Source organism: Emydura macquarii, unplaced genomic scaffold, assembly GCF_026122565.2.
Source record: "Emydura macquarii macquarii isolate MOO-44397 ecotype Brisbane River unplaced genomic scaffold, CSIRO-AGI_Emac_v2 contig_1119, whole genome shotgun sequence".
Classification (NCBI taxonomy): domain Eukaryota; kingdom Metazoa; phylum Chordata; order Testudines; family Chelidae; genus Emydura; species Emydura macquarii.
Window position 1 is genome coordinate 2,777,165 of NW_027131256.1, and position 24,061 is coordinate 2,801,225.

General features: G+C 49.9%; 1 protein-coding gene across 1 annotated transcript; it reads left to right on the forward strand.

Annotated features, from left to right (window-relative positions):
* Positions 1-3,629: 3,629 nt before the first annotated feature.
* TRIM45 (tripartite motif containing 45) lies at positions 3,630-18,305 on the forward strand. The gene is made up of 6 exons (XM_067546366.1): positions 3,630-4,171; positions 7,294-8,027; positions 9,562-9,691; positions 13,866-13,980; positions 14,963-15,089; positions 17,970-18,305. The coding sequence occupies exons 1-6, from the start codon at positions 3,735-3,737 to the stop codon at positions 18,119-18,121; spliced, it is 1,695 nt and encodes a 564-aa protein (XP_067402467.1). The 5' UTR covers positions 3,630-3,734; the 3' UTR covers positions 18,122-18,305.
* The last annotated feature ends 5,756 nt before the right edge of the window (positions 18,306-24,061 follow it).

Consider the following 24,061-nt stretch of genomic DNA (forward strand, 5'->3'; position numbering starts at 1 on the left):
TGGGTGAACGAGATGCCGGGTTTGGGTTTTTGGCTCAAATTACCAACCAGGCAGGAATATTACGCTGGAGTCTTTATTCAGCAAAGTCACAGAAATATACAGCTCAGTTCACAGAGGCCTTTCTGCCTGTTCATACATATGGCGAGCAGTCTGATACTAGGAATATGCCCATCTGAGCTATACTGCCTGCAATGGGAAACTGAAAAACCGATGATTTTCTTCATAGGTGCTAACTACCCCCCTTCACCCTCACTTCCACCACAGGGCTTCTTGCTGCCATCACATTGCCAGGGTGTGATACAGCACTGGCCAGAACCCATTTCTTCTAGGTCCTAGAACGTGACCTTAAGCACCGGGCCAGCTTTTCTTCTTCCTACAGCCATTGTTACCCTCACACCATGCAGGCAGTACCCTGAAATTCCATCCTGTGTAACTCTTGCCCAGGAAAATTCAGCTGTGTCTCACAGTACGCCGGCAACCAAAGACAGAGTTAGTACCTGTTTCCAGAAGCAATATGGCTAAGTGAGATTTGGTTCTACTATCTTAGTGACCTGGGTTCTGTTTCCACCTTTAGTAGAAATGACTCTGACTCGCCTCATATATCAAATAGGGAGAGTGATAGATGCCTGTCTTGAGGAACAGGGAGATGAGACCTTGGTCAATACAAGATTGCCTGGAAATGTGTAGGGCACGTAAAGGAAGTGTGAACTCCTGGTGGTGTCCTTAACCCAGTGCACTTCCCTCTAAGCTACAATATACTGTTTGGGAGCGGTGTCTTTCTGGCCATTCAGTTTCAATTCTTGTGAGCCAGACTTCACAGCTCTGAGAGGAGCCACAAAAGCTTGTGCAATTCAATTCTGATGCTGAGCTGTTCATCCACCGGCCAAGACCGGGTCATGTCCAGAGCCAATCCAAATGCCTAATAAATTCTTATTAATAAACTTTTAGATCTCGACCCCGGTGCCTGACACCTGATCTCCAGCCTGGGCAGACTGGGGATATATATTGTGTCTGGATCCTCCCCACAATTTTCTCTGTATCTCTGCACAAAACATGGATAAGAAGATTGAGATTTTAGAACCAGGAGGAGTGTCTTCTGCATACCCACAATCATAAAGCACTTTAAGAGCCATAGGGGAACGAACACTAACCATGTAAATATAAAGCATCAAATCAGATTATGCTTAACTTTAAATCTATGCTCAAATGCTTTACTGGATAGGGATGGGATTACTGAGGTGCTTAAAATTAGGCATACACTTTTCAGTGTTTTGCTGAACAGTGGTTTTCAGGGGAGTTCCCAGGATAGGCAGATGTGACCAGATAAAGGTATCGGCTGGGTCTTTGGGGAATAGACAATATAAAACGGCTTGCATGGAATTAAGTGCTGTAGTGAAGCGTCAGGTATTCCCAATGGGAAGGTAAACAGACTCCAACATGCAGGGGTGGTTTGAGGAACTGACACATTATAATAGCAGACCATATTGCCAGGATTGGAGAACAATAATTCTGAAGCTGGAAATGTACAAACTGGTGGCAATCCTGAGTTACTAGGGTTTAACACCTGGCCTTTTCAATCTGAAAAGTATCACATTAAAATCAAAGAAACATAGGGCTGAAAAGGACCTCAAGAGGTCATCAAGTTAATCCTCACACTGAGGCAGAACCAAGTAAACCTAAACCATCTCTGACGTGTTCGTCTAACTCAGGGGTCGTGGGAAGGGATGGTGGGTCGCCCACCTGCCCAATGAGTGCTCAAACCACCAGGCTACAGGGTCATTCTCCTGTCTGTCTGCTCTTACTCCCCTCATTATCTATGGCCCAAACGACTTTTCATCCCTGCTGGAGACAAACGCACAGGATCCGACATCCTGGGCCGGTGCAGGATTGCACATCCCTGTCTCCAGAGCCCAGCTAGCCCTAGCCTGCAGCAGGAGTGCACTGGCTTGGATGCCCTGAACCTATTCCTCCGCCCCTGACGGAAGGCCCGCCATCCAAGTCCCGCAGGCCCTTTCTCCTGACCCGGCACATTGCTATGGGGTCCGCATCAGCTGCCTGGTGCCTCACAGTCCAGTCACCTTCTCAGGCTGTCATCTTTGGCTGGTGACCTTCGGTTGCCTAACACGCTTCTCCCAGGAACCATCAACCGGGCAGGCCACGCTCGGAGTGCCGGTGACCGTCCCATTCGCGCAGCCAGCCTGGTTTTCGCCTGGCACAGGCCACGTCCATCCTCGGGGGGATGCAAGCCAGCCGTGCAGGCGTCAGCCGCACCCTCTTGGCTGGGCACAGGCAGCCGTCCTGGGGCCTGCTGGGCAGCGGCGGGCCCCGTCTGCCCCGGCCTGGCCTGGCTTTGTGCCGGCAGCTCCTGGGGGAGGTGGGAGGGGACGGGCCGGGCCTGCGATAACCCAGCATCCCCAGGCTTGGGGCCTCCTGCGGTCCGGACTAACACGGACTAGCGGCGGAGACCGACCTCCTCGCCGCACCGGCGCGGCCCTGCCCCCGGAGCAGCGGTGCCGGGGCGACCGCTACGTTCCCCGCACGGGAGGGGACCCCGGGGCGGCCCCCGAGATCAAACGTCGCGAGCTCGGCCTGGGGCTGGGCGGGAAGCGCCGCGCCGTGCGGCCAGGCCGCTGTCCAGAGAGCGCCCGGCCCGGCCCGGCCCGGCCCCGCGCCGCCCACTTTGCTCCAGGTCCTGCGGGCGCGGGCGCGGCTGCTGCTGAGGTAACGGGCCGCGGGTTCTCGCAAAGCCGCCACCGAGCCGCGGGGGCTGGGCAGCGGCTCACAGGCCGGCCCCGCACAGCGGCGCCTGACGCGCCGGGCAGCCCCGGCCGGGGGCGGTGACGGGAGCGGGAGCCGGGCCGGCGGCTGTGGCGGGGCCCTGCTGCTCGGTTAGCCGCGCTCCGGGGTTGGGGGCGGGCGGCGGGACCCAGCCCACAGCGCGGGGCAGGCAGAAGCGGGGCATCCCCCCAGAGCGTCCCATACGGTAACACCCCCCCCGGCAGCACCCCCGGCACCCCCCGAGAGGGCCCCCCAGGGCCATGTACCCCATGCCCGCCAGCGACCCCTGAGATCTCCCCCCACCCGCCAGCGACACCGCGAGAACGGACCCATGCTCCTGCTTGCCAGCCCCCTGCGCCCCCCACCCAACAACGCCTCCCATCCCCCGACGGCACCCTCAACCCCCCCCCCCCGAGAAGGCCCCTGTACCCCCGACAGTGCTCCCCTAACCCCCACCTGCCAGTGCTGGCAGAAGAGTGCCCCTGCGCCCCCCTGAGAGCACCTCCTGTCCCCCCCACCTGACAGCAGTGCTGTGAGAGCCCCCCACCCGCTGATAGTGCCCCCCATAGCCCTGCACCAAGCACTCCCCGTACGTCCCACCCAAAGGTGTCCCCATATCCCCTGCCCAAGACCAACACTGTGAGAGTGCCCCATGTACCCCCCCACCCCCTTCCCACCTGACAGCTGCACCACGAGAGCGCCCCTGTCTCCCCCGAGAGCGCCTCCGTCTCCCCCGCCTGATGGGGATGCTGTGAAAGGGCCCCCTTCCCTGGCACCGGGGTGCTTAGAGACGGTCTCTAAAGCAGGCCCCACCCATGCTGTGAGAGGTGTTCTCTCTGGGCCAGGCTGGGCCCTTTCAGGGACTCTTTGTAGATGGATTGCATGGACTGGATTTTATTTTCATTCCCTAATCTGACTTTCAGAAGCGGTCCGGCCCGCAGCAGCAGATTGGAATCATGGCTGAAATCCCGGGTGAGGTCAGGGGCCTAGCCAGAACTAGGTGCCCATTGTGCACTGAGCTCTTCTCAGCCCCCAAAATCCTGCCCTGCCTACACACGTTTTGCATGGCCTGCCTTGAGCAGCTGGAGCCCTTTTCAGTGTTCGGCTTCCAGGGAGAGGACTCAGACTCTACCTCAGACAGGTCGTGGCTCCAGGATCAGCAGCCGCCGCCGCTCAGCATCCTTTGTCCTGTCTGTGACACAGAGGTGGATTTACCACCTGGCGGCATTGATGACTTGACCACGAACCACCTGGTCATGAATGAGGTGCTACTGGAGAGCCGGCAGGCGCAAGGCCCGAGAATGCGGTGTGACCTCTGCGTGGATGAGGAAGCAGTGAAGCACTGTCCCACCTGCAAAGCCAATCTCTGCCGCTTCTGCTGCCAGGCTCACAGGTATGGGAGGAGGCTCCAGAGGCAGACATGTAACCAACCCCTTCCAGGCATGAAGACTCCATTGCTGTTTCTGGCCCTACACAACCTTATGTAACATATACGGTGCCATCTGTCCACTTAGGCCTGGTAACCACTTAGCCCAGAAGTGGCCACTTAGGTGTCGGGTGCCTGATTTGAGCCTGATTTTGTGGAAGTGTTGAGCACCCGCAACTCTAAAGGAAGTGAATGGGAGCTGTGGTTGCTCAGCACCCTGGGAAGTCAGGCCCTGGACATTTCAGCTGGACTGCCAAATATTGAAACACCCCAATTAATGAACAGTTGTGAAAATCTGGCCTTTACGTCTCCCTGTTTGTACAGTGCCTTGCCCATTGTTTCCACTCCTGTAATGAAGAAGAGAATGTGTGGGCAAGCTCCTTATAGGTGGGAACAAACAACACAGGGGACCATGTGGGAGAGCTGCGCTCATCTACCTAGGTTTATCTGGTCAGTAAGTCCAAACTTTGGAGTATGCTGCCACGGACATTTCTTTATTTTACATTTAAGTGAATGTACCGCAGCAGAAAATTAAGAGATTGACAGTCCTGGAGACTGAAGCCTGGTGTTCCCAGAGCAGGGATAGCCCGCCAGGGTCATGGCAGTGCAAACTCCCTCCTTGTCCAGCCCTACCCTAGAGGGACCCCCCACTCTAGAGGAGAGAAGCAGTTAATTCTCCATTAGACCATCGGTTCTTGGCCTGTCTGCTGAGGCTGCCTGCAGAGAGGCAATTTTTAATTGTGTGTGTGTGTGTGTGTTTTAAAGGTACTTCTGACTGAATTTGAGAACTGGTGTGGAAAATTTCAGCTCCAGAGGAGAAAAGGGTAGTGTTGTGGAAGTCCTGATGTTAGTTTAACTACACGGGTTACTTCCAGTCAACTCTCTGTCCATGTGTGTATGGCTCCCATCACCGTAGCATCCGAGCACCTGACAAACATTAGTGAAGTTAGCGTCACAACACCCTGCAAGTCAGGCAGTGAATAGCTGTAACACAAGCAGATTTCCCTTTGCTTTGCAGCAGTTATGGCAGTTGTAGAATGACGCCGTAGTAGAGCGAGTGAAAACTGAAGAGGTACTGGCAGGGGAGAAGAGAGACGTTTCCAGCCCAGATTTGAAAAGAGCTGAAGAGGTGATGAGGCAGAGATAGAGGGTGGCTGCTTCAGATGTAGGAGCTGCAGGGGAGGAGGTTCTTGCGTCAGCAGTGGTATGGCTGCGTGAGGAGACAGAAAGAAGAGCAGTGCTAGGGGAGGAGAGACAGGTGAGATCTGTGAGGCCAGCTGGAACATGTACATGATTGGTGGGGACTGGAAAAGGGCCCAGTTTAGAGCCATTCTGTCAGCTCTAGACTGGCCAGGGAAGTCCCCTATGCTGCGGTAGTGCACTGGGCCTGTTTCCTCCTTGTTTAGTGCCCTTTTACACTACCAGAGTGCTTAGTGTAAAACATCCTTTGCACTACCAAGAATCAGGCCAGATTCTCTATTGTCTCGCCCGTGTGTAGACACTTATACCTGTGCACCAGGGCCTTGATTCCCAGTTGCCCTGCACTTTGTACAATCAGTTACATTAAGGCAAAGTGTTACTATTCTGCATGGGTAACGTCTTACACCCAGTTTCACTACACACGGTGCTGAACAATGAGGAATTGAGCCCCAGAATGGCAGCATTTCACACTGATATAAGAAGCCATACAAGATGCAAGACGGTAGAGAATTGAGCCGAAGGGGCCTGGCTCCAGTCTCAGCTTCTGATATTACTTTTACACTGGGGTCACTCCATTAATATCGGTGCAGCTACTCCCAGTCTACACTGGTGTGAGATCAGAATCAGGTACACTGGTGTGAGATCAGAATCAGGCCCAAGGAGGACCACTGTGAACTGGGTCATAGGGAGCCAGTGGAGTTTTGTGAAGATGTGAGTGCTGTTGCCATGCTTCTTGCTGTCCAGATGAGGGATTTCAGCAGAGGTGACATCCAGGTGAATGTGGTAGTGTTTCACAGGTGGCGCAAGGCAGCTGTGCAGACATAACAAAAGTGGGAGCAAGAGAGTTCAGACTGAAGAATGAGGCAAAAGGAGAAGTCTGAGAGCGCCCTGCCCTGCCCTGCCCTGCGACTGTTTTGAGCTGTTCAGGTGGTGCAAAACAGCTGTAGAGCTGTCCTACTGGCTCCTGGAGGATTCCTCCTGCATTGGAGAATCCTTGAGTGGTACAGAGCCATCTTAGTATCCCCTATCTCGCCTCAGCCACAGACCGCCATTGGTCTAGACGGTGTGGCTAGGACTCCCTAATGCATTGCAGATCCCTGGGGCTGTGGGCAGCCAGCATCAAATAGAACAACCTTGAGACTGTTTTGCCACGTGCTTGTTACTGGCCTGGCAACTGGATGGCCCCAGGAGTTTTGTGCCCCGCCCACACCTCAGCTGTTCTAAGCAGGATCTAGCCCTGAGTCTAGACGGGAGATGGCGTTTGGCTTTAAGAATATTTAATATGTTACTACGGATCCTTATCTGGCTGTTGCCAGGTCCTGATTTCCCATTCAGGGGTATGTGAGTTTTGGTTTGAGTGAATAAAAGGCTGGTGAAAAGAGTCAGATTGAGAGGTAAGGAGCCTGACATCCCCTAGTCATCCACAGACGAGGCAGTGGCTGAGCAAACATACTCTGCCGCTGCCTGCCAGCCCACACCTGGTGGCACCCACCACCTTCCTGCCGTGCTCATCCCAGAGGGCTCTGGGATCATTGCAGCTACCCTGCTTTGGTCAGGCTCTCTAAAGAGATACTACCCGCAATAATGGTGTGACAGCTACCCCTCTGGTCCTTGTATAATATTCTCCCATCTCAGAACAGGGAGCCAGAGAGCAGCCTCTAATTAGCATAAGGGGGGCAGATTGCAGATGATGTCATCTTCTGTATGAAGATGTGACCTAAGGAGATTAAAGATCCCATCATGCAACATGGCCATCTACTGAGTTAGGATGGAGTATCATGTTGTGGTCCCTGCGGGTCACAGTGTGTGAGGAGATCATAGACTGTTCTGTAGGAATCTGCAGGTCACATGTTGGGAAGCCCAGGTTTATCTCTTAAACTTCCTTCTAGGAGACAGAAGAAAACTGCTTCCCATGCTGTGGTGGACCTGGAGGACCTGAAGGGCTACAGCCAGACCAGGAAGCCCGTCCTGTGCCCTTCTCACCCTTCAGAGGACTTGACGCTGTTCTGTGAGCAGTGTGACCAACCTGTGTGCCGGGATTGTGTGGTGGGCAAGCACCGGCAACATCCATATGACTTTGCTGCCAATGTCATCCACAAGCATGGAGATTCCATGCGGGACCTCCTGAAGAGCACCCAGCTGCACGTGAACACCCTAGAAGGGGCCCTTCTCCACATTGAAGGAGTCAGCAGTGCCATCTGCAGTCATGTGGAGGCAGTGGCTGGGGAGATCCACGCGTTTGCAGATGGATACATAAGGGTGATTGAAGAGCACCGGGACCGGCTGCTGAAGCAGCTGGAAGATTTGAAGGTGCAGAAGGAGACCCTGTTGCACCTACAGAAAGCCCAGCTGGAGCAGCTGCTGATGGACATGAGGACTGGGGTGGAATTCACTGAGCGCCTGCTGACCAACGGCTCAGACCTGGAGATTCTTATCACCAAGGGGGTGGTGGCGAGCCGGCTGAGGAAGCTGAACAAAGTGGATTATAGTGTCCACTCTGGAGTGGAAGATGGGATCCAGTTCTCCGCCCACGAGAAGGCTGGCCAGTGCTGTGGCTATGAGGTTTTTGGGACCATTCTCAATAAGGCAGTTGATCCAGCCAAGTGTGTCCTGCAAGGGGAAGGTATGGAGACAACTTGATTCTGATTGACCAATGATAAAATAAAAGTGGGAGGGATTGGAGTGAACCCTAAAAAATCCTATTATAAATGTCATTGCTTAACTGAGGGTCTGTGTTACCACCCCAGGGACAGCCCGAGAGACCGAAGACCATAGTTTATCAGGACATGGGTACAGTGCATGCAATAATAGGTCTCACTTCCTTCCCACTGCCTCCTGTCACTGTATCTCATCTCTGAACTGGATAGACCAACTCTATGGCTGAGCAAGTAGTTCAGCCTCCATGATGCTTGACCTCTGCTGAAACTGACCACAGGGGACCAGTTCGTGCAGATTGTAATGTAGACAACTGCCCGCCAAGAACTTTGTGAGACTGTTAGGTGCATTTCATGCAGGCCACTGAGCATCATCCAGATAGCAGCAACTTTGGGTTACTCAAAAGCCTGGGCTAGATTTGAGAAGAAAGGTTCCTTGTCCCGTTCAGCCACTTCCGTATTGACTACAGATGGAAGTGTGGCCTGCCAAGATGACAGCTCCCAGCATGCAGTGCTCTGTCTTGATCTGAGTAGAAGGTCACATTGCACAACGGGACAGATCATCTACATTCCACACCTCCATGTTGAAGATGGGGAAGGTGGCTGTACTGAACCCTAGACAGCAGTTAGGCCGTCCCTAACCTATAGGTTTACTTCATTGTACATCTCCCGTGTCACTGCTTTTATAAGAAGAAGAAGTAACTGCTGTTACATTTCCTGAAACAAACTGGTGATCATTCTCCATGGGTAAGTCCAGGGTTATGGTCCTTTTTCTAGGGTCCCCTGGCCTGTAAGCTGTAGCACATGAACTTCTGTCAGGGAAAGAACCATAGCTGTCCCAGCCCTTTGCAATCAGAAAGCCACTCCTGTTCAAAGCCAGCATCCTCTAGAGGCAACTCACCCCAAAAGCCCTGGTCTCTGCTGCAGCCCCTTTACACCAACACTGGGCCCTAAGGGACTGGAAAACCCATGGAACCAGCCCTTGGAGAATCTCTCTATCTCAGGGGGAAATCCTGCAGCTGTAGCACCAGTGGAATGTCTCTGTGCCCCACCTCACCATGCATAGGGGCATGTTGGGGGCATAGCTGGGGAAGGGGATGAGGCGGGAGCATCCTGGCACTGGCTCTTTTCAGCTGACACAATGTTCCCTTCAGAGCCACTGCAGCTGAGATAAATTAGAGCCGCCCTTGTTTGGAGGACTGAACCAATTGCCAGCCGAGCTCACAAACTAAGGGGCTGCAAAGGGGCATGCAACCAGCACCTTCGAATCAGGCTACACTTGCCATCTGTGGGAGGCCTGGCCAGCTGGCCCCTAGAAATGTGTTTGATTTTACTTTTCATGGAAGGGGCTCAGACAGCGCAGCAGTGGGGAACTCTGTAAATCCCTACTTAGAGTGAAGTATACTGGGGAGGGTGGGAGTTGGAACGCTGCTGTCTGATGTCAAGCCCGTCTCTTCCCAGTCCTGTCTGGATCAGTAATGGGCAGTTTGCTCTGCCTTTCAGATCTCCACAGTGCCCGTCAGAATCAGTTGGCCAGCTTTACTCTGCTCTGTAATGACACATCGGGTGAGTTGATGGGGAGAGGAGGCGAGCCCATCCAGGTCACTATCATCCACAAAGACAAGAAGGACTGGTTAGTACCTTCCCTGGGATGGCCAGAGTGGTTTTGTTTGTCTTCTGTCTTGCATTAAAATCTTGGCTACAGGCTCACTCACCCCTGTCTCTGTGTACCTCTGTGTTTGTATTCCCCTGTAAGTTAAGTGCTTCAGTGCACAGGTCAAGATTTACAGGGAGAATGGCACCGCGGTGCTTCACCCAAGAGCATGCCGCAGCTCTGGCCCAAGTGCAGCCCGGGGGTTAAATATGACCTTATGGAGATTTCAGAGCTCCCACCTCCCATGATTTTATCACAATATTTGGACATTTTTAAAGGCATAGTGGGTGTAAATCACAGCCACTCTGATCTAGCAGCATTTTATACCTACTCTGCACTGGGTTTCTACCCATGATCCAGGGCAACAGAGAACTGGGACTTGTGTTTTTGTTAACACTGATTGAAATTAAATGAGTGAGTAACATTTTGGAATAAGGATGGCTTTGTTAAAGCATCAGCAGTCTGTGCTCTTCAGCTGAGGTGACTGAGCTCAAAGGGAGCTTGGAGGCCTTTCCTAAAAATCAGGGAAGCCAAACTTGACGTTCCAGGTATTTCTAAGATCAAAAAAAAAAAAAAAAAGTGGAAAAAAATTATTTTGAAAGATGCTTTGAGGCCATCTTAGTATCAAAAAGCAGCAAAAAAGGGCACAAGCCCAATTTAAAACAGGCTTTTGCGAGTCTCCTTTAAATATGTAATCTGCTGCATTTTATGCAAGTTAGGTACAAGCCAGGGCAAGTTACCAACCTGGACATTGTTTGGGTGCCCTGATGTCAAAGAGAATACAGTGCTAAATCTCTCTACTATAGGGAAGACTAAAATCGGTTAGCATTCATGACTCCAGCTTTTGCCATATATAGTCTGATGTGGGGTTTGTGCCTTGATACAGGGCAACACCACAACAGTTGCAGCATTGTCAGAAATCAGATAAAGGATAGGGAAACAACACTATATACCTAGATATCTGTTGATTGGAGAGCACTATCCGAGGACACATCTCTAGTCCTTTCTCCTGCTCCCTTCACTGAGCAGGATGTATGAGCTGTATATACCCCCCTGCTTAGAAGGAAGTAATTTTGGGTATGGACAGAGGTGGCTGAAGTCACCATAGCTTCTCATTTCTGTATATATGTGATCACCTCATCCACTGCTGAAATCCAGTCACCCCTGAGGCGAGACATAACAGCTATGAAGCAGCAGAGCAACACTTATAACATAGTTTATGACAGGAAGTGAGGTAGGCAACTGTATTCAAGATTTTGGAAGGGTTATAAACTTTCATGCTCTCATGCTTCAGGGCACAAACAATTCTAATTAATGGTAGTTAGGAAGAAATTTCCCCCTTGGGCGGCTATTCCATAATTGCCTGCTGCTGGGGTTCTTGCACCTTCCTTTAAAGCAGAACAGCACTGGCCGCCAGCAGAGACAGGCTACTGGACTAATTGGACCACAGGTGTGATCGACTGACTATGGCAATTCCCATGTGACTACCTCATGATTTCATTGGGATTTTTGCTATCTTGGTTCCCTGGGAAACCAGAGTTGGGTTAATTTAATAAAGAGACACCATGCCAGTAATGATCAAAATAGGGTCAGAATGTTAAAGGTAAGAGTCATAGCCCACATCTCAGTTCTTAGATTAGGTGACTCAGCCCTCTGCCCGTCTTCTGCCTGCTGCTTCCTAATGGTAGCCAGCTACTCTCTGAGACTGAGAAGTGACACCATTTCCAATGCCTCTTATCTGATGAGATAAGCTGTCTTTCCTTTTCTCTATCTATTTATTTTTCCTCTGATCTCTCTCTTTCTCCCCTCCCTTTCTTCTCTCATTCTCTCCCTTCCCCATTCAGGTGGTGGTAGTTGTAGGGTCTGATTCAAATGTTTACCCTGGCTGTTTTGTGCCACTTCAGTGATTCAAAACAGCTGTAAAACCAGATTAACTTCAGAGTGTCACAAAGTGGTGAGAGTGTATCAGTTTAACAAAGCCCTCACTTTTCATGAAGCATGCACTGCCACCACTCAGACATCAGACGCACATAGCGTTCAATCCCACTGAAAGAGCATGTGTCTTGCTGTCTCTGCTGGAGGGCAGTTCTGCAGAGTGAAGTGATCCCTTCAAGAGCATGGTCTGAGAAAATTAATAGATTGAGATTCCAAGGCCAGAAGGGCCCATTGTGATCATCTAGTCCAACCTCCTGTGTAATGCAGGCCATAGAACGTCCCCGAAATAATTCCTAGAGTGTATAATTTGGAAAAACATCTAGGCTTGGATTTAAAAATGGTCAGTGATAAATCATCCACCGCAATCCTTGTTAAATTGTTCCAATGGCTAATTAGTCTAACTTCAACTTCCAGCCTTTGACCATGTTATATATTTTTCTACTAGATTGAAGTGTTCTTTATTAAATATTTGTTCCCCATGTAGATAGTTATAGATTGTAATCAAATCACCCCTTAACCTCGTTGTGAAGATAAAGAGACTGAGCTGCTTGAGTCTAGCACTGTCAGGCATGTTTTCTAATCTTTTAATCATTCTCGTGGCTCTTCTCTGAACCCTTTCCAATTTAATCAACATCCTCCTTGAATTGGAGACATCAGAACTGGACACGGTATTCCAGCAGCAGTTGCATCAGTACCAAATACAGAGGTAAAATAACCTCTCTGCTCCTACTCAAGATTACCCTGTTTATGCATTTAAAGATTGCTTTAGCACTTTTTGCCACAGCATGGTACTGGGACCTCATGTTCATCTGATTATCCATCATGAGCCCCAAATCTTATTCAGAGCCACTACTTCCCTGGACAGAGTCCCCCATCTTGTAAGTATGGCCTATATTCTTTGTTCCTAGGTGCACACTTTTTACATTTAGCCATAACATTCATATTGTTTGTTTGTGCCCAGCTTATCAAGCAATGCAGAGCGCTCTATATCAATGACCTATCCTCTTCATAGTTTACCATCCCCAATTTTTGTGTCATCTGCAAACTTTATCACTGATTTTGTTTTCCTCCAGGTTATTAATCAAAATGTTATAGCGTAGGGCCAAGAACTGATCACAGCAGGACCTCGTTAGAAACACACCTGTTTGAGGATGATTCCCTGTTTATAATTACATGTTGAGACCTATCAGTTAGCCAGTTTTTAATCCATTTAATGTGTGCCATGTTCATTTTATATTTTTCTATTTTGTTCAAAATGTTATGCGGCACCAAGTCAAATGCCTTACAGAAGTGTAAGTATATTACATCAACACTATTACCTTTATCAGCCAAACTTGTAATCTCATCAAAAAAATATATCAAGTTCATTTGATAAAATCTATCCCACAGACTCATGTTGGTTGGCGTGCTCCTAGCCAACTCTTTTAAAACTCATGGATACAAGTGATCCAGACCTCTTGATTTAATGAGTAATGTCAGTGCTGATGTTCACTGCATCCATGACTGAGTGGAACAGTGAGTGCTTGACAGGGAGAATAGTGGTGTGGTCATCTCAATGAAAGCTGTAGCTTTTTCATACTGGCTGCAGGTGATGTCTCCATCCCTCTCTTTGTCTCCTGTATGGCCCATGTGCCCCATCACTGTTGTATACAAGCACTGTGGTAACACAGCTCTGAGCAGGGTATTTTACTGTAAGATCCTGCAGTGGAGACAGCTTGCAACCCATGCACAATCCTTTGGACTGGCCTTGCTGCTTTCCAGGCTCACTGAGCTGGCCTTTAACTTTTGCCCCTAGGAATCTGAAAAACCCCATGTTTTCCTTCTTAGGATCGAGAATTTTGCCACTTTCTCTTGCATCCATGAAGTAGGAAAGAGAAGGCAACTGGCTGAAATCTGACATTGTGCCTTTCTTCCTCCCTCTGCTGCAGCGTTTTCTGCCTCTCCTCTTTCAGTACTCACTGGGTTGTTGCAAATCATTGCAGTATAACTTTCTTTGATCTCCTTCATATGGTACCATGGCCTCTGATAGCCGGTGTATGTATGAAATCTCCAGCACATTCATTATCATTCGGGTGTTTTATACAGATGCATCTTAGATCCCTGAACTGGGACAAGGGACAAGAACCTTCCTATAAATCTAATCCACAAAGTGATTGCCCAATTAGATCAGGTTTCTACATGTTACTAACCTTGCTTCCCTCTCTTTTTGTGTTTATAGTTTAATCAAGCCCAGGGTGTGTGATAAGAGGGACGGGACTTACCACATTTCCTACATCCCTAAGGAGCTGGGCACATACACTGTCTCCATCTGTATCAAAGGCCAGCATGTACAGGTAGCCTTTTCCACTCACTGTGTATTGGTGTAGTTGACTTCATCGGGGCCGGGCAATAGTAAGTCAGGACCCATGAGCTATTTCCATAGGCATCCCCTGCACATCCGAGCTCCCTCTGCTCTAATCACAGACACTTCCTTCTTTCTCTGTTATGTAATAGGTATTATTCCACTGGTACCCCATCTGCATGCCCTATTCTTCCCAGCGGAACCAAGGAACTTGGCTCCTTATCCCTTGCACCAGCTTTTTCCGCAGTTCCTGCAGCATCTAGTTGAAAGCATTCCCCCACCTGCTGGTCTCTGCCAATAAAGGAGTCTCCTGCAGCCTCCTGGGAGGCACCATAGACAGGCCTTTCCAACCTTGCTGCAGCTTGCTTTGGCTTCTCTCAGTACTCCCATGATATCTAGGCTCCCCGCTGATCTACTGCACCTCCCGGCTGCTGATGCCCTGGTCTGCCTCCTCTTGCCCACTCAGCCCTGGCTGGTTCTCTGCCTAATTACTTACCTATTATCACTACCAATTTTTTTAATTGCCTTTTGTGCAGGATTTTGTCAAAGGGATTTTGAAAGCCCAAACAAACGGTCCTCGGTTTTCCTTTATCTGCTATTTTGGCTTGCTCAAAGAATTCTAGTAGGGAGCAGAAACTGGGTTTTCCTTTGCGGAAGTCATGCTGGTTTTTCCTTATCACATCTTGTTCATCTAGGCAGTGTTTCTCAACCTTTTTGACACCAGGCACTGGCTTGCTGCCTTCCTAAACTGTGTCAGGGAAATCTCAGGGATTGGCTCCGGTCCATGTACTGGTCATTGAGAAACACTGATCTAGGGGATTTGGTATTAAAGTCAGGTTCACTGCTCTGTAATTGCTAGCATTGCCCTGGTAGTTTTTTAAAATTTCGGTGTGTTTGACCCCCTCCAGTGTCCAAGCACAGTAGCAAGGTATGCTGGGCACACGACTGCCTCTCTGTTCTCTTGTGCTCTGCAGAACTCACCATTCACGCTGACTGTGAAGAACAAATTCTGCAAGCATCGGGGTGTGTTTCATTGCTGCACGTTCTGCTCCAGCGGAGGCCAGAAAGCTGCTCGCTGCGCGTGCGGTGGGACCATGCCAGGTGAGCCCTAAGGCCCAGGTCCTCCTAGATTCCAAGGGCACATGGGACCCTTGTGATCACCTCGGCTGACCTCCTGTATGACACAGGCCATAGAACTTCCCCAGAATAATTGCGAGAGCCGAGTTTTCAGAAAACCAGCCAGTCTTGATTTAAAAAAGAATCCACCACGATCCTTGGTAAATTTGTGTCAGGGACCACAGGTCTCAAACCTTGGTACACAGGGCTCTGAGGATCCAGTAAATTCAGACCTGCCATCTAGTGACTGCTAACAGACTCCAGAACTCGAAACTCCAGTCCTGGGATCTGATTGGTGGAACTCTGGGGGTCCTGACTGAGTTGCTGCTTGTATTTAAACCGAGCACAGGAACAGGAAGTTCTCCAGGCAACTGGGTTGCCTCCTGCTTAAGACGGCTTCCTTTGTGCTACTTGTCTGTGCTGCCTGACTCTGATCTTCTGGTAACCTGAGCCTGCCTGCCTTCTGACACCTGACTCTCCGTCTGCCTTCTGGCCTGACTCAGACTCTGATTTCCTAGTATTTGACCTGGCCTGGCTCCCAAATCCCACTCTACCACTAAGTCAGCCTGCCCACATCCTGGTCGTGACAATTCCAATGGTTAATTACCCTCATGGTTAAAAATGTACACTGTACTTCCCATCTGAATTTGCCTAGCTTCAAGTTCCAGCCACTGGATCATAATATTTGTTCCGCTTCTAGGTACTCAAAGGTATTGTGGTGCCTAACTCCCACTGAAATCAAAACAGCTCTCCCAAAACTGTTTGAGCCAAGAGCATTTGTCACCTTCCCTTTCACGTAGCACTGTGTGTGTAATCACTATTCCACTCCTACCGTGGCATACACACCAGAGCACCACTGGTCAACAGGAGCGTTCGTATGTAGAGTCGGGCCACGACCAAGGGTTGGATGAAGTGCAAACAGTTCTGTTCACACAACATCCAACACTGCTTCTCTTGACCTGGTGGAGCAGGAATGCTCTGGCTCTGTCCACGGTCCCTGGGGAGAGTTGAGAACATTCTTTCGCAGTTCAGCTTGGCTGCTCATTTCATCAGAGCTGGTTTCCATGTCCCTGCCCAAGACTCACATTTGTCTTTGTAAGTTTTGCCTGTTATACAAGTAGAAATGGCCTCTTCCATCCCCCAGGCTGGCCTGTAGCCAGCTCTGGCAGGAGCACACTCCCTGTCCATGAGCTCCAGGGGGTGGTGCAGGCTGGCAAGGTGGGATTCAGCAGAGCTACATCGCAGGCAGCGGGAAGAGCATGAACAAACAGTGGGGGTTGTCCTGGTTCTACAGGATCTGTCCTACACCCCAGCTTTTCAAAAGTTTCTTGGAGGAACCCTATCAGTGTGCCACCTCCCCAAGGGGCCCCACTCTTCCTGAAGGGTGGGCCGTGCAGCCTCACCGCCTCCTAGACTGAAGCTCTGGGCTCCAGCATTCCTGTGTCACACTGTGAATCCTGTTCAGCAAGTCCAGCTGAGATGGGTTCCTGGTACAGACTGGTACACTCTTCAGGGACTCATGCATCCCAGCCAGTATTCACTGTGACACCCCAAACAGCATTTTCAAAACCGAGTAGGATTAGTCAGCTGGAACACGGCATTGGAAGTCCTTAGGTTAGCACGGAGAAATAAAGATTAAAGTACAGTCCATTCTGATCAAGCCAGAGCAATTCACCAGCCAAACTGTAGTGAACTCCGTTTCCAGGCTCTCTCTCTCTCTGACTTCCTCAGTCAGTTCCAGTAGAGAGCTCCCAGCCTCTTCCAGAAAGCATTTCTTCATTCCTTGATGAACATATCTTTCCTTTGTTCTCCATGCGGGGCCATGCTCAGTTCACACCCCCCCGGGTGGAGCTTCCTGTTGTTGAGTGTCGAATCATTAGTCATTGGATCTTGCATTGTCTCTTTGGACCCTTGTTGATCTGGGTCGGTTTCAACCAGTCCCTTACTGACTCTCTTCATTCCACCCAGACAGGGATGTGACACAAATACCTATGTCTCTTCGGCCTTGTCTACACTAGCACTTACGCCTGCAAAACTTTTGTCGCTCAGGGGTGTGAAAGAAACATCCCCCTGGGCGACACAAATTTTGTTGGCATAAGCACTTGTGTGGACAGCGCTATGTTGTTGGGAGACGCTCTCCCGCTGACCTAGCTACCGCTGCTCGTTTGGGTGGTTTTATTATGTCGGCAGGAGAGCGCTTTCCTGTCGACACACCGCGGCTACACAAGCGCTCTTGTAGCAGCAAGCTGTACCAGTACAGCTGTGTCACTGTAAGTTTTAAGTGTAGACTAGCCCTTGGTCTGTCCTGAGAACAAACTTAATCCTTTCCCTCTGCTCCCATTGGGTAGCAAGGCAAAGTCTAGGGGGAAACTGAGGCACACATAGAACTCATACAAATATTTCAAAAAATGTCTACTTCCTCACGGTAATTAACCATTGGAACAGTTTACCAAGGATCGTGATGGATTCTCCATCAATAGCAATTTTTACATCAAGATTGGATGTTTGCTCTAGGAATGATTTTGGGGATGTTCTATGGCCCATGTTACCCAAGAGGTCAGACTAGATGATCCCAATGATCCCTTTTAGCCTTGGACTCTATGGATCTGTTAATAGCTTTTTGTTGGGGATTACTAGGATGGGCACCCCGTGTTTTGTCCCTGTTTGTTTGAAGGATTCTGGTACCGCCAGCCCGAAGCAGGCGTACGTTACTGTGTGTTCAATGCCCTGTCAACAGGGACCTCCCTGGCTGTCAGCCAGCTGTGGGTTGGGGGCAGGCTCAGGAAATCCCTGGCAGCTGGAACTGTCTCTGGGCTATTTTCAGCCAAACTGATGGTGTTTCTGCTCTATCCTTGTGATGGGTAGGTGGGTACCAAGGCTGTGGTCATGGTCACGAAGGTCACCCCGGCTGTCCCCACTGGTCCTGCTGTGGCAGAACAGCTGAAAACTCTGAATGCTCAGGTGTGCTGCCTGGTGAGAACCTGCAGAGAAGCCTGCTCAAAACGGTGGCTCTCTGAGTGGCAGGTAGAGTCTCCTGGAGCGCAGGGTGTCTCCGCTGGCTGGGGCTCGAGTTCGAACCGACAGGAGTGCAGGGACTGTCACGTGGCACCCATTGCCCGGGAGCGCCTCACCAAGATACGGAGCTGTCGTGCGGACTGGGCAGCGAGATGTGTTCAAATAAAAACGTGCCTTATGTTCCATCCTGGGGCCGTGTGTGAAAAGTGATTTCATGTCCGATTGGAGGAGCCCTGTCACTGACTTCTGCAGGGTGAGGAGAGGGTGAGGATTTCCACAGTGCAGGAGCAGTCAGTTATTTTTTGTCAAGCTCCAGATTTCATGGTCAAGGTCCGGACTCCAGAGAAACATTTTTCGCATCGCAAGTGCCCCTGCTCAACGAACGCACACAGTGCTGTGTGACATACCCAGGGCCTATTGCAGAGTAGTCAGTAGGTGGAGCATAGGCCAAATCCAGACCACCAGAGGCTTTTGACCAGACCACGAAACTCTGGGGTGTGGCAGTTAGTGCAGGGGGGCTAGTGCAGGTAGAGGAGTGACTGAGCGCGTGCTGGTAGGCTTGTGGGAGCTGGTGCCCGGAGTTGGCAGGTAACTCAGACTGGACGATCCCTCTGTATTCCCCAAACAGTATTTCTCCCCTCCCCTCCCCTCCGTATTCCCTAAACAGAGCCCTGCTCCCACGGGGCTGACTCGCGGGGGCAGTGACCCCCCCCCCCCGCCCTCCCTAAATGGAGCCCTGCCAGGTGCATCAGGGCTTCAGTCCCACAGCCTCCCATGGGGCTGAAGCCCCGAGTCCCGGCCCACCCCACAGTCCAGTGAAAAGCCTCTGGTGGTCCGGATTTGGACTGCGGGCCGCCTTCTGGCTATCCCTGCCATAGTCAGTCACTAAACTCTATGCCTAGGAGAACAGGCTTCTGAGAGGAGATATCAGCGCACACAGCTACCTCCTCAAGGGCCAAGACACCTCTTGTTCCATGGGGTCAGTGTTCCCTTCCCCTGCCGCCCTTCTCCATTCTTAGAGGATAGTTACAATGAGGCCAGAGATGCTGATTGTGTCACATTCCAACAGTTGTTCTGCGCCTGTTTAGGAAAGGCTTGGCCGGTTACGGATTTCTTATGCCTCCCTGTGCAGCGCAGGGCTAGATCCCAATCTCAGCTGTGTGCGATACTGCACAATCTCACTCAACAGATCTGCTGTTTTGCTTGTGAGCTTTAGTCTGTCCACCATCTCCAGGTGCACTGGCTTGGGCTGCCATCTCTTTGGATCCCACAAATGAAGCAGGACTGGACTAGAAAATACTTGGTTGAGGGGAATCCAAGGAAAACTCAAGGTGCTAGAGGAAGTGGTATTGGTAGTTCTGCTGGCATGTCCTTTCATCTGAGGCAGCAGAGAACCAGCTGTCCAGTGTGAAGGTAGGAAACACTGTGCTGCTGGAGGTGAGATGAGATGCAGAAGGGTCCCCCCCCCCCGGTTGCTTGCATTCATGGGGTGAACGGGGCGCAGCTTGCACTCTATGGAAAGCTGTCAGAAGAACGTAATAGAACCAAGTGATGAACCAAGGCACAGGCTGGCAGTGGCCTGCTTCTCTGCCTGTTCTTCACGGGCAGAGTCTCATTAGAAATCACACCGTTTTCCATACACAAAGGGGTCTCCTTGCACACTCTGCCCCCAGACAGCTGGGGGAATTAGCCTGAGTGATACGGAATAGCAGATGTAACCTTTTCTTTGTAGGTCCTTGGTTCAAATGCAGCCTGGGTTGGCAGGGACAGAAAGTCATTACCACTTACACATGTAAAAGGTTGAACTGTGAGTGTATTTGACCTTTATCTATTTTCCTTAACTGCTCACTACGATAGGTTTAATCGCCTAGGTTTAGCTAGCGTCCATAGGAATCAACAACTTTAATTATTAATACAAATTGAATAATTTTAACATTCTCATCATTTAGCAACTTTAACTTAGTTATCAGAGTTTTGTCTGTTCATTTTCTGTTTAAATCAGCTGAAAGTCCAGGGTGTTAACTCTTGCCCCCGACACGAGTCTGTGATTTATCCTGTCATTTGTGACTGTTTTTTAGTGCTCCAGCTTTTTGTGGCCAACTGCTCACGCCCACGGCTAATGAATGCCCCTCCTGCTCCAGTAAATCCAGACATCGCCATCTGTGCTTCTGCTGGCCCTAGCCCTTGAGCTGTTGCACCCTCGGAAGTGGGCGTGTTCCAGACCGTGGCCTGCACGATCTGCCACACTCAGGGCTGGATGCACCCTTGGCTCATTGCACACAGCAGTCTTATGTCGCGATGCTGTGCAGGAGCCCGGCACAGATGCAGCTGGGCTTAGCATACTACTGGGGATTGAGAACGGGGGTGATGGAGCACGGGTGGAGATCAGCCAGTCAGCTATACTGGAACTGGGACAATGCCTTGGTTTCAATAATAATAATGAATAACGTTCTTGTTATCAAAAGCCAGAACATAAATATTAAATAGTAAATATCCAGCATTGCTAGACATTCATAGTGCTGCTCACCTGAGCCTTGAGGATTCGCCATTATTTTATCCTCCTTTCCTCCTACAAAGCAAATTTTGAAACCACCGTTCTTCCAGCTGAAGATAATGGGATGGGAATCCTTCTTCAGAAACTGTTTATATCTCTCCATTAATCAGCCAAAAAGTCACTTCCTCTACCAGGTGAGCCAAAGGGTCATTTCTGGGAACCATACTACTCAGGCTGTCTTAATCTGCAAGTTGCTGACTCTGACGTCTGTGAGTGAAGGTTTGGTTTGAGCATCTTCTTTACCAAAACTAAAAGCTATCCATTTGTCTCCCTGCCAATGGGGAGGGTAACCCTGCCCTACAGAGGATAACCTCACCCTGCAGTGCATGTAGGCAGGAAACAGTGATGTCTTTTATTTTCTGGGTACTATATCTTTACATTTCTAAGCACCCTGTCTGTGTGCCGTTTTGTCCCCACCTTGTTACAGAGGAGACATGTGCACATTGGGCTCTCATCTGGAGACTTCACTTCTGTCTGATCTTAAATTAATGAAGATAACAAGAACAATGTCCTTGCAGACAGGCAATATATTTTTTCTTTTATTTGGTGTCCTGTACACAGCTGTCACTGATGCTCTTTAAGGTGCTGTTTGTGGGCGTTACCCCTGTGTATAAACCTCCGGAGCGACAGTCCATTTGGGTTTAGAGCTGGGTATGGTCCAGGAATTGCAATGCACTGCTAGCACTGGTTGATGATCTGCTTTTGGGGTCAGGCGTCCATGCCAATTATTTTAGACTTGTTGGTTGCACTCATTGCCAGTGACTATGAGTTGTTCTGCCTGCGTACCCAGGCAGGGTAGATGGGGCTGCTCGTGAGTAGAAGCACTGTGTGCCATACATTTATTTAATGCACTTAGTCCCTTTTTCTGTTCACAAATTATTTGCAAACAGACTTTGATTAAAGCATAGCATTGTTCAAATGGTTCGAAAAATGCATGTTTTCTGCAAACGTACTTCAGCCAACAGGCTGTTCACAAACTCTTTGCCATTGCTATTGCTTCATTTGGGCTGTATGGTTGCCACCTAAGGCAGATGGCTTTGTTCTGTTCCCTGAGTGGATGGCTCCCAAGCCCACGAAGATGTTTCAGGATGGCTGTGTGATACCGCAGAAGCAAATGCTCCAGTGGACACATTCACACAGACAGCCGTGACACTTTCCCTTTCTGCAAACATTCTTGCTGACAAAATTTCACTAGCACAAAAGTTTATGGAAAGCAAATGGAGGGTGGCAGACATGAAGATTTGGGGTCAAACCCGGAAGGCCTTCAGGAGGTTTTGAGTAAATGTTCCTGAATAATTTCCAGAAGTACACAGCCAGCTCCACTCCTTTCTTTGCTGAGATTCCAGTTGCCCTGGACTCCCCAAGATCAGGATTTTCGCTGCCTTCCTCCCTGTCTTCTGGTGCTGGCTGAGATTGAGGAGGCATGGGGCCAGCAGGGAGTCTCTTCATATGCCCCTTCCAAGCCGTGGGAGAGGAGCAGCTGGAATTCTCTTCACCCTTATGCCAGGGGTGTTGGCGGGAGTCTCTCTCCACTCACACACCCCAGGCCTGGGGAAATAAGGCTGGGTGCCAGGGCATGGAGGAGGAGATGCAGTGGTCTCCAACAACCTCCAATATTTCTAACAACCTCATCCTGGTCAAACTTCAGGGCCAGTTCTCCATCCTTCTCCTCCTTGACCTATCGGCTGCCTTGGACACTGTTGATCACTTCTTGAAATCCTGCAATCCGTTGGCCTTTCTTGACTCCGTCTCTCCTGGTTCTCCTACCTCTCACATCTACCTTCAGTGTCTCAGGCGAGAGCCGTTGGTAAGGCCTTGTCACAGAGATGAAGAACTCTCTTTTGTTATACTGGGAAACAGCTAGTTTATGAAGATGAAAATATATGTTAGGCTCTGGAATATACAAGTAAGGGACTGTCTTCCACGCTGAGAAGTAGGCACTGGCAATGTAAACATCCCTCAGAGAGGTTCTTTAAGTATAAAGAATGAGAACGCCCTAATAGTGGAGCATAGGAGTTATTCCACTGTATTTGGGAAGTGGGCTGTCGCCTGCTCATTGAAGAGTCTGACTTTGTGAAGTAATGTAAGGTGTGCTGTAATCTTGACCCCTCCCTTCCGTTGTCTAATTAGCTCTAAAATGAGAAACCTGCTCTGCAGGCTTGGTCAAGTGGCAACTTCCATTCAGTTGTCGTCAAGAGCAATAGGATGTTTCTTTAGGTTCATTTCACATAGGGTCACATCAACCTCAAGGTATTAGCTTCCACTGAAGTTGATTGTTAGTCACACCATTTCTCATCAATGGAAAACTACGAAATAATGATAATATCCCTTTTTAAAGCAACAAAGTAACACGAGACGGTGGCAGTTTAGGAAAGAAATACTTTTTAAACTTTAAGTACTATAGAAATGTAATGACAAGAAAGCATTGATACCCTGTGTTTTCATTCAGCTACTATAGGAAGAAGGCTGTGCTTTTGGTTAGAGCAAAGGACTGGCCACCAGGAGAATTAGGTTCTGCTCACAGCCCTATCACAGATTGTGGAGAAGTCTTACAGCATTCAAGTCATCAACATGTTCGAACATGGGTATCTAAAACTAGGCCTTCAGATCTACAGCAGACACCTAAATGAGTGGTTGGATTTGGAGAGGAGTGAGCCATTGAAGTCAATGGGAACAGCAGATGCTCAGCACCTCCGAAAACGAAACCACAGGTTTACATGCTTGGATGGCAGTCATAGCCTTTTTCAAGCCTCTCCCTTCTCTCCCAAGTGCTTCATCCCCTCTGACCTGTCCTGCTTCCTTCTGGACACATTCGCTCAGCGGCTTTCTTAAGGGGGAGCTCCTAATGACTGCATAAATGGAGCATGTTAGGAGCTGCAACCTGACCTGAAAAACAAACAGCAAACTTCTGAACCCCAGGAAATGCACAGTGAAGGTGTTGCTGTGCATACAACACAAGCACATATCCTTAACTCTGACCCCTTTCACTCCCCTATCCTGAAGAGGCCCCCAGGGACATCACACCTTAAAATCTGCCTGAGCCTTTGTGTCCAGTGTGATCTCTGCCAAGCAGCAGCAAATACTCCCTGGATCAGTGGTGCTGCCCTGAGCCCCCTGTGTCTTGGGGGACTGTATGAATAGAAGTCCTGATTTGGAGCTGGGCTGGCACAAACCAAATTTCGTTAGGCTGGGCAAGGTACTGGAATGTGCCCTACCTCTGCACAGGAAAGCCCTGAACAGATATTAACTAATTGATCATCACAGCCCCCCAGGGCAATGTATGGGTATGTATTATCATCTTCTTTTACAGGCATATGCAGGCTGCCCCCAAATCCACGCTCACACAGGCTCCCCCAATCCTCAGACAAGGGACAGGGTACACAGAGTC

Excerpts from the sequence above, each read along its gene's own strand:
- TRIM45 (XM_067546366.1), top strand. The coding sequence starts at position 3,735 with ATGGCTGAAATCCCGGGTGAGGTCAGGGGCCTAGCCAGAACTAGGTGC. Across the intron at positions 9,692-13,865 it reads CACAAAGACAAGAAGGACTG|TTTAATCAAGCCCAGGGTGT; the intron begins GTTAGTACCTTC and ends TTGTGTTTATAG. Across the intron at positions 13,981-14,962 it reads TCAAAGGCCAGCATGTACAG|AACTCACCATTCACGCTGAC; the intron begins GTAGCCTTTTCC and ends TGTGCTCTGCAG.